The sequence below is a fragment of the Sinocyclocheilus rhinocerous genome, unplaced genomic scaffold, assembly GCF_001515625.1.
Source record: "Sinocyclocheilus rhinocerous isolate Xijiao unplaced genomic scaffold, SAMN03320098_v1.1 scaffold1044, whole genome shotgun sequence".
Classification (NCBI taxonomy): domain Eukaryota; kingdom Metazoa; phylum Chordata; class Actinopteri; order Cypriniformes; family Cyprinidae; genus Sinocyclocheilus; species Sinocyclocheilus rhinocerous.
This window is the reverse complement of record NW_015643736.1, coordinates 116,579-126,478: the sequence shown is the minus strand read 5'-3', so window position 1 is coordinate 126,478 and position 9,900 is coordinate 116,579. Positions and strand designations below refer to the sequence as shown.

General features: G+C 39.2%; 2 protein-coding genes across 3 annotated transcripts in view; both read right to left on the bottom strand.

Annotated features, from left to right (window-relative positions):
- Positions 1–2,633, bottom strand: part of leg1.1 (liver-enriched gene 1, tandem duplicate 1) — a 5,835-nt gene extending 3,202 nt beyond the window's left edge. Inside the window, exons 1-4 of the mRNA XM_016575236.1 lie at positions 2,270–2,633; positions 1,363–1,446; positions 1,151–1,283; positions 439–511 (exon numbers count right to left, since the gene is read on the bottom strand). Coding sequence (XP_016430722.1) covers positions 439–511; positions 1,151–1,283; positions 1,363–1,446; positions 2,270–2,570 — 591 coding nt within the window. The 5' untranslated portion in view covers positions 2,571–2,633. The remainder of the gene's footprint in view (positions 1–438; positions 512–1,150; positions 1,284–1,362; positions 1,447–2,269) is intronic.
- A 3,981-nt stretch (positions 2,634–6,614) lies between these two features.
- Positions 6,615–8,998, bottom strand: mmachc (metabolism of cobalamin associated C). Of its 2 annotated transcripts, none has more exons than XM_016575228.1 (4): positions 8,829–8,998; positions 8,397–8,594; positions 8,129–8,281; positions 6,615–7,034 (listed from the first exon to the last, which is right to left on the bottom strand). In XM_016575228.1, the coding sequence occupies exons 1-4, from the start codon at positions 8,937–8,939 to the stop codon at positions 6,684–6,686; spliced, it is 813 nt and encodes a 270-aa protein (XP_016430714.1). In that variant the 5' UTR covers positions 8,940–8,998; the 3' UTR covers positions 6,615–6,683. The 2 variants fall into 2 exon arrangements, with proteins under 2 accessions (XP_016430714.1, XP_016430715.1); XM_016575229.1 differs by lacking the exon at positions 8,829–8,998 and adding an exon at positions 8,749–8,820.
- Between the last annotated feature and the right edge of the window lie 902 nt (positions 8,999–9,900).

Sequence of the window (9,900 nt, the reverse complement as noted above, 5' to 3'; positions counted from 1 at the left end):
TAGCACTCATTCAAAGCGCCACATGTCACAAAGGGGCGGTATCAAGGATCATGCATCCCAAGCAACCAAACACTTCCCCCTTTTATATGTACAACAGGCACTAATTGGCTAATGAAACTTACCCAACTGACCAATCACGATAATGTACAAACCCTGATAGGTTCACCTGTTTGGGTAACGCCAGCCAATCATACTGGGTCTATACCTCACTCTGCTACACATGCATGATAATTGCTCTTACTGCTGTAGTGAGTCTGTAGTGCGTGTTACAGAAGCAGTCTTAAGTAAACTCTTTTCACTTTAGAAAAAAGGCAACTGCTAAATGAACAAATGTAGGGTGAATTCAGGTTAATTAGGGTGGTTTCCCAGTCCCATTTTACCTGAATTCCCCCTAAATGTGCATCTAAAGTAAACAAAAAAAATAAAGAAAAATGACACCTGGAAAAATGTTTCCCACTTAGTCATGGCATCAGGATATTTGGTGGAACAGTCTGAAGCTGGAGCAGTAATCCTGAGCCACCTCTGCTGGAGCTCTATAGTATTAAACACTACACAACATTGTTATATTATCTTTAAATTATTTTTAAATTATTATTATTTTAAATTATTGTCCCTGGATCAGTAGGATACTCTTGTAATAACGTAGCGGTGGCTGGGACAGATTTTAAGTATCAATTCTGCTTTAAAAGATGCAATCTAATCCTGTTTACATGAAATAAGCTGCTCCCGAGCAGGTTTAAGTTTACGGACCTGTTGCTATGACAGCAACTCCGGGATGAGCTTCGAAGAACCAAACAATCCAAGATCATGCCAAATCATCAACAATCAAATCCAGCTAACTGAGTTAGCGACGTACGAAGTACGGGCCCCTGGTCTCAATACATCACACGTCTCTACCAGTAACTTACAAAACAAGTACAATAAAATAAAATAAAATAAAGAGGGAGGTGGCCAGCAAAGACCCTCAGATTTCTACCCCACACTCAATACCCATGACACACTCGTGAAAAATCAGAAATATTAAACACAGCACTCCATGTGGACACGCAGTACAAGGTACCATGGCCAAAGTAAACAAAAAAAATAAAGAAAAATGACACCTGGAAAAATGTTTCCCACTTAGTCATGGCATCAGGATATTTGGTGGAACAGTCTGAAGCTGGAGCAGTAATCCTGAGCCACCTCTGCTGGAGCCTGGATGTGCAGCTGAATCTCACCCTTCCCAACTACAGCTGTCTGAACTGCTGCGAGGAGGGGAAGCACGGACATGTAGTAGTTCATACCTAGAGAGAGTGAAAGTGCCAAAATGAGAAAAGACGGGACAGTTCACTTTACGTCCATCAAATATAGAGCTGCACTTACATGCATACCAGCTCTGAGGAGAGGTGCAAACCGGCTCTGAACTTTCCAATCCACAAGTGCTGCTACTGCCAGGGCTTGGGTCAGATGGCATTTGAAACAGGAGACAACCAAAGCTCAATTTCCTTATGAATTTAAATATAGACTTCCTAAGCGCAAGTACGTATGTATTCATATTTACATTCATACAGAGTGTATGTGCAACGCAGCTTTTTCGCCCAATTATTTTTCGAGGTATTTTAATTATTCGCACACACAATGTAATGGTTTTTTATACAGAGCCCCTAACTGTCCCCGAAACCTTTCAAAAATAAGCCATTGTTTAATAGTGTTTATTACGCTGTTGGGAGGTTCTCGATATACTGACATTTTTCAGGTTTCCAAAGTTGTGAGACCATTTTTGTCCCAGCACACAGTATGCATTCTATTATTTATTGCAACCTATAGGCTTAGGATATCTTTCTTGCATTGCATATTTCTATCTTTATTTGTTGGTACTGCATTTTAAGTCTCACAGTATCTTGCAGAATGGGGATGGGCTTTTTGGGGAGGAAGCTAACTAGTTTGGATAGGGACGTAAACGTATTTTCACTACTACATACATGTCTAGAAGTGTGTTCAGTCTGATTGCTTTGGAAATTACTTATCTCCAATCAAATTCGAAGCATGTCACACACAACCGCCTACACACACTAGTATTCACATTATCACTGTTCCTGTGTTTAAATGTTTATAGTGTACAGTAAGATGCATGTTTAATGGGTTCTGCACGTTCTCAGGAGTAAACCATTCATCATAACTGGAACATTTGGCTAATTTGATTCTTTATTGTTTAATTTGATTGTTTAGTTTCAAACAGCTCTCACTTACAGAGGCTTGTTTCTTATTGTTACATCACAGAGGTAATAGATCATACCTGATCTGAGTTTCCAGCCCAGCTGCAGAGGAAGACTCCACAGAGGGCTCTCTTTCTCTCCAGGGCCCATGGAGCTCATGTAGGGATCGGTAGAATTGATCAGCAACTTGGACAAGGCCATTCTCTGTAAGTAGTCCCATGGGTTTACCTGAATCACCCCGTCGACTGTGGGCAGCTGGGAAAGCTCGTTTGGGGCTTTGTCCCACTGAATAGGAAGACCATTCTCAGTCACTACTGCTGCCTGGCCGAGCACAGCTAACAAGACTACAGCAGCCACCGCGCTGATGAAACCCATGCTGGAGAATCTAGTTGGACTGCCGAAGTGCTGTGCTCAGTGGAAGAGCTTTAATTTATGGGCAACCAAAGGACTTTGGTCTCTAATGGAGAAAGGGCCAAAGAGGGGTGTGGGTGGGGACAGATGCATACGAGTAGAGACATTCTCTCCAATTTATACATTTTTATGCTCAATTTTCTCAATACTGTACACCTTAAGAAAACTGGGTACCATGTACTAACATGCATTCATGCATCTGGAAGACACTTTCACCCAAAGCGACTGTGGCTGAATTAAACATTTTAGTTTAATTAGCAGTGCCATGTGCTACTGTTGGAGCGAAAGGAACTATTAGGACCTCTTGGAACTAATAGCCGACTGACAGCAGTGTCATTTAAGCGCGGCATTCAAAAATGTCAACAACTTGAGGATGGAGGACTGAGAAGTCCATCTATCGAGTTTTCAGTGTTCGTGGAGTAATATATCAACTGTGAGTTTGCATAGCTTTTAAAAATGGTGGGTGCCGGTGTTTCGCATGGCATGCGTCACTGGTAGTTCCTATAGTGCTGTGCTAGACCCTACTCTGAAGTAGGAGCTTATTTGTGACCCTGGACCACAAAACCAGTCTTAAAGGGGTCATATGATGCTATTTACATTTTTCCTTTCTCTTTGGAGTGTTACAAGCTCTTGGTGCAGTTTTAATTGTTTTGTCTCGTCACTACGGCCGGACAGGGCATCACAATATGGTAGGAGCGTAACATTTCAATCACACGCTTGAGGTATTCGGCCAATCACAACGCACTGGATAGCTGGCCAATCACAGCACACCTCGCTTTTTCAGGCCGATGAGCTTTGTAAAAATCGACGCGTTTCAGAAAGGCGGGGCATAGAGGAGAAACAATCATGTACATTATATGGAAAATAATGTGTTTTTTGAACCTTAAACCACATAAACACATTGCATTACACCAAATACACAAAATAATGTTATTTTTAGCAACATCATATGACCCCTTTAAGTTTCAATTTTTTTTAAATTTAGATTTATGCATCATCTGAATGCTAAATAAATAAGCTTTCCATTGATGAAGTATATAATAGATATATTTAAGGTAGGAAATTTACAAAATATCTTTACTTAATGTCCTAATGATTTTTGGCATAGAAGAAAAATCAATAATTTTGACCCATACAATGTATTTTTGGCTATTGCTACAAATATACCCCAGCGACTTAAGACTGCTTTTGTGCTCCAGGGTCACATTTAGTCTACCCAAAAGGTGTTTCCTTTAACTAAAATTGTTAGTAGGTCCTGCTGTGTGAACTCAGCAAAAAGCAGGTATTTCCGGCAATAGTTCCTCTGGTGCAAAAGCCTCTAGTGTACCCTTTTAGGGGTAAAAACAATACAACGATGTACCTTTGGGGAGTATTACTCCAGTAACAGCTGTTATAACAGCACCATTTTTAATGTAACTGTCATATATTCTTTATAGGGAAAAAAAATCAATGACTTGTATAATGTATTACCTGAGAGCAGTGAGCAACTTGCGTAACGTTTAACTTGACACAATATGGACCTAGGGTCAGCTAGCAGTTTGCAAACATGAAGAGTATATTTGGACAGTCTGATCACGATCCCACCAGAGTACAAACATGACATAACAGTTTCATGTCTGTTTCTCCCAGTGTCAATGAGGACATCCAAACATTTATAGGGCTATGTTATAATGAGAGGTTCTAAAAATAATGTTTGCAACCTTTGGCTTCTTTAGTCCATCTTTTAAATAGGCACTGAAGAAATAAAAACATATTTTATGTTTGTTGATAACAAACAACATATCTCTTTAGATGATACATTAAATCAGCATTGAAATGCACTGAAACACATCATCTTTAGGACTGCTTTCATGCAGAATTAATTTCCCATAAATTATGTACATAAACAAGAACACAAAGAGTTAATTTATCCTCTTTTCCTTGTCATTGCATGAAATGCCCAAATGATTTCAAGTTATGTTTGTGCATTCCAGATCCACAGGGACCTAGGGTCAGCTAGCAGTTTGCAAACATGAAGAGTATATTTGGACAGTCTGATCACGATCCCACCAGAGTACAAACATGACATAACAGTTTCATGTCTGTTTCTCCCAGTGTCAATGAGGACATCCAAACATTTATAGGGCTATGTTATAATTAGAGGTTCTAAAAATAATGTTTGCAACCTTTGGCTTCTTTAGTCCATCTTTTAAATAGGCACTGAAGAAATAAAAACATATTTTATGTTTGTTGATAACAAACAACATATTTCTTTAGATGATACATTAAATCAGCATTGAAATGCACTGAAACACATCATCTTTAGGACTGCTTTCATGCAGAATTAATTTCCCGTAAATTATGTACATAAACAAGAACACAAAGAGTTAATTTATCCTCTTTTCCTTGTCATTGCATGAAATGCCAAAATGATTTCAAGTTATGTTTGTGCATTCCAGATCCACAGGAGTCAGTTGAATGATTAGGTTAGCAATTTGTCACCTTTGTGCTGCCAGCACTGTGCTCTTCTGTTTGAGCTATAGGGATGCCTTACAGATAAATAATAATAATAATAAAACCTGTCAAAATACAAACAATTTTATAATTGTAATAGAAATATGAATATAAATTATTACACTACTAAACAGTTTGGGTCCCTATAACTTGGCACAAGCAATGCACCAAGAGCTTGTAACACTCCAAAGAGAAAGGAAAAATTGAAATCGCATCATATGACCCCTTTAACTGAAATGCTACCCATCTGTGCAATACAGCATGACTTTGAGTGGCTGTTTTACTTTATCAGCTCATCCAGCGTCGATGAGCAGGGAGATGAGAAAAGAGATGCTGGGAGTTTACTGAAAATTAGCGCAAAAACCAAATGTTTCTGACTGAGTCAGAATGGGGGTGGAAAAGAATCTTAATTAGGGCTGTAAAAAAAAATTCTAATTTCGAATATTCATCGAATTTCAAATAAAAATCCACATTTGAATGCAAAAACGTTGCATTCGAATTTTAGGTGTGCATTACGGAGGCAGCCTTATCAGTGGCGTACGAGATGCGATGACGATGTAAGTGTTGTTGCATTATAATGTTTTTGTTAGCCTATAGTTGAAGCCACTAGATGCAGCGCTGCTGCGTTGTTCATTAAAAATATAGCGGAAAAAGAGAACATCAATGCGGAGAAGATCTTGTTTACATCAAAACTGAAACCAAGCCGTTCACACAGAACACATATTTTGCACATTTTCTAGAGGGACATCTATCACCATTGCACTTGCGTCTCGCACAAGAGAGCCGCATGTTTAGAAAGCCATGTAAAATTAATGCAAGTTTAACTTTAAAAAAAAAAAACCTATGTCGAGACTTTATGGCAGGTTTTTTTCCCCATCCCACTGCATCTCATGTTTTTAAATGAAAAATGTACTCTGTGTGATTGGCTTTCCGCCCTTTGTATTAAACTATGCATACATACATGATGCTGTTTGTAACACTCCAAAGAGAAAGGAAAACTTGAAATCGCATCATATGACCCCTTTAAACTATGCATACATACATGATGCTGTTTTGTTTATAGCTGTTTAAGCAACTTAATTATAATTGGTTTATAAAAATTATTTTAAACATTAAGCACTTTTTTTCCCACAGATATTTTGCTCGATGCGCCCTCTTGTGGCCTCAAGAGAGAAGCCAAAAGCTTTTCTTCACCCTAACTGAAATTATGCATTTTAAATTCGAATATAATTCGAATTTTGATCATATTTAAGTACAAAATTCGAATTTAGTTTTTCAGCCATTTTGACAGCCCTAATCTTAATTTGCAAATATACGAGTGTTTTTGTGCAAAAAACTGCCAACCAAATAAGACAACAGATTATTAAAATAATAAAAAGAGGAATGCCAAGGCCCCTTGAAAGCTAAAGGGTGTACTTCTCCGTGATAAAATACTAAAAAATACTAAAATACCCTAATTATCTTCATTTTATTGAATCAAAATTAAATAGTGACACCATATCATACATGTTCTCTGTAGTGATATATCAGTTACAGTGAGACCTAGTAGAATGTGAAACATCATGTTCACAATGTCTACGTCATTCAAAACGAGTCAGCAGGGTACATCTTTGGGAAAATGTTTGTTTTGTCAGTGTCAGTCAGATATCCCCACTGTCTCAGCAGCGCCCCCCGCTGTCCTGGAGGAGTCAGGAAATACTCTCTCTGTTGAGCAGAGTAGCTCTCCTCTGTGGGAACCATGTCTCTGTAGCTCCAGTCTTGCCAGCGTAAGTTAAAGCGCTCCAGCAGTTCGATCCTGTCCTCCTGTGAACACACACAGTCTGGAGGACCTTTCTGCTGAAGATCTTCTCCCACTTGCACATCCTTAAAGACCAGCAGGGCTCTTATAGCGAACCAGCCACCCAGTCTGGGGTGTATGCAAACTCCAAACATCTTCTGTGCAGAAAATAACGAGAAAGACTTTTAACAGACATACAATACAACATCTTTACATTAGACGTTAGAAAAGACGAGACTAGAACTTGCAACATGTCTGGGCTGGCAACACAAATAAGTTTGCGTGATATAAACATAGGCGATATATACATATGCAACATAAACAAAAGGTTCCTACACATTTTGCATACTCAAATGCCCAGACTTCTCCGTAGATTTTTCAGACTATATTTAATAAACTGTTAACATACGTGCTACATTCTGACTATGTATGCTATTATGTTTGTTGGGATATTGTATCTAGGTACTGCAGCTCATAGAAATCAATGAACACCAAACCAAGACAAGTTCAATGAGCAAATTATATTTAAAAAAAAAATTTAAAAAAATGCAATCCTAAAATACAGCATGAGATACAGTACTTGTCAAAAGTTTGGAAACATTATGAATTTTAAATGTCTTTAATTAAGGCTCATCTGCTCACCAGGGTTGCATTTATTTGATTAAAAAAACCATTAAAAACTGTAATATTGTGAAATCTTCAGTGTCACATGATTCTTCAGAAATCGTTCTAATATGCGGAGTTGCTGCTCAGTTACAGTATTATTGGAAATCAGTTTTTTGTTGTGCATGCATGATTATGAGATCTGCTCTGATTAAAGACCATTGTAAGGCCTTCATCTGTAGATGGGCAAATTGAGACCTTCTTAAGACCCGCATAAACCCTGCGACCATCCATTTCGACACAGTTTAGAAAAGCAGTGTTTATGTTGCCGTTTTTAATTTATGCACATGTTACGAGTCTATCCACACAAACTCTCTAAGGGTGGCTAATCGATTTTCTTTTTACATGATATCCAAAGCAATTCATTTATTTAATTGCGTATGACGACATTTGCTGATAAAAGCCCCCAAATGAAGACAATATTGTGGCAGACGAGCAATGCACTGAACAGACATTACCAGGAGTTGCAACATGTTGTTGCATAAGCCTGTCACAGCCCTAATCATTGTGTGTTGTCTGATTAATCACAATTTCAATCGGCTGAGTCATAATCATAGCCGGATGAAAGTGTCTGTAGATCGGCACTGACCTTATCACCCCAAGCTGGACTGTGGACATCTGATTTCTGGTAGTAATATGCTGCTCCTGATACGTGGGCCGCAGTCTGGGCAAGAAACTTGGGTCTTCTGCTAGGCAGCATCTCATAATCATAACTGGCATGCACAGACTGATTTGGAAAACACTGAATAAAAAAGAGAGAGAGAGATTAATATGATTGCATAATGGAGTGATGTGCTTCAAAAGAGTCATGTTCTGATGGGAAAGTAGAGGAAGTGGAAATCTGCTCTGTAACACACCAGAGAGACAGCGGATGAGACTGTGTGCGTGATGCACTCATCGATGGGGTCTCGGACAGCCTCACAGCTCTGGCTCTGTAAGAAGGGGAGAAATGAGCGCTCAAACATGGACGGTGTGCTCAGCAGCACCAGAGCCAGAGTGTCTTCTGGGTATGACAGGTGATGAGCATCAGACACCACTGCATTGTACCAGCCAACCTACAGCAAAACACAAACATCCAAATTACATCCAGAGCTGCACACATATTTCTGTGCTCTTTTCCCACTTATTCATAAACGCACAGGTGATTTTGAAGCTTGTGAACAGAACTACAGTTTCACGTGGACAGATTTAACATCATAATATATGCACCACTGCGATATAAACACGTCGATTGCTTTCATTTTGGAGCATGTTTGTTTTTATTATGTTAGTGGAGTCGGACATTTTACCTTAAAGGGATAAATTTCAAAACCTTGTGTTTTTAAGGACTCACGGAAAGTCCCCCCTATAAGCTCCTCCACGCGTTCACTGGAGATCGCCATATTGCTGCTTCTCATCATTTCTCTGGTGTTTTATGGCGCCGCTCAGTGGACTGGAGTGTGAAGCGCCGCTCTCTGCAGAACCAAGAGGGGTGCTTTACACGTTTTACAACACTGAGATGGCAAAATAATGGCTAATGTCTTTGGGGGGGTGGAAAGCACGTTGAATTGCACCAATTAAAAAATGCATTGCATTAACAGCTGCATTGCATTTGAATGCATTGTAATTTCAGGGCTGTGAATAATTCAATCTGTGAAGAATTCTCTCTCTCTCCTTCATATGATCGATTTTTGAAGGCAGCATAGATGTATCCTTCGCTGCCTTTGATATCCCACAATCCTGTTGAGCTAAAAATAAAGATGGTGTCTGAAAGTTGTGGATGGTAGTCAGATTTTTTTTTTTTCCATTTTTGAAGTTATCTGATGAAATTACTATTATGGTAATTAAATATTCACTTCGTTTTCACAAAGCTTGCTCTATTTTGTTGCAGATCAAGCCTCAGAAGTCTGTCTCAAATCAGTTTCGTGATTCGTGCACAAATGCTTCCTGCAAAGTCACTGCCTGATAAAGCACCGAAGTCAGCAGCCTACGCTTCTGGATTCAGCCTTTGATTTTACAGGCCTGCAACAGTTCAATAGCAGTTCATACGTATGCAGCCTTCGAATGCGACCTCTGGAGGGCGCAGCCTTCTAAATGACACACAGCTACAGTCTTAACACACAGTGGTGTTTCATTACTGAAGGATTCAGTGTTTTTGAACGAATCGGTCGAGTCAATGATTTTTTTTTCCATTACTGTTAATATTTCTTATTTCTTGGCCTTCACTTTTGACTGCCCTTTTGTTATGTTCCCATCACTGACACTCCTAGACAAAACAAGAACTACAGCGTGGACACACTGGTACACCCACACGAAAACAGGGATTAAGCACACACACACCGACACACACACACACACACACACACACACACACACACACAC

Excerpts from the sequence above, each read along its gene's own strand:
- mmachc (XM_016575228.1), bottom strand. The coding sequence starts at position 8,939 with ATGATGAGAAGCAGCAATATGGCGATCTCCAGTGAACGCGTGGAGGAG. Across the intron at positions 8,595-8,828 it reads TTGAAATTTATCCCTTTAAG|GTTGGCTGGTACAATGCAGT; the intron begins GTAAAATGTCCG and ends GTTTTGCTGTAG. Across the intron at positions 8,282-8,396 it reads TCTCATCCGCTGTCTCTCTG|TGTTTTCCAAATCAGTCTGT; the intron begins GTGTGTTACAGA and ends TTTTTTATTCAG.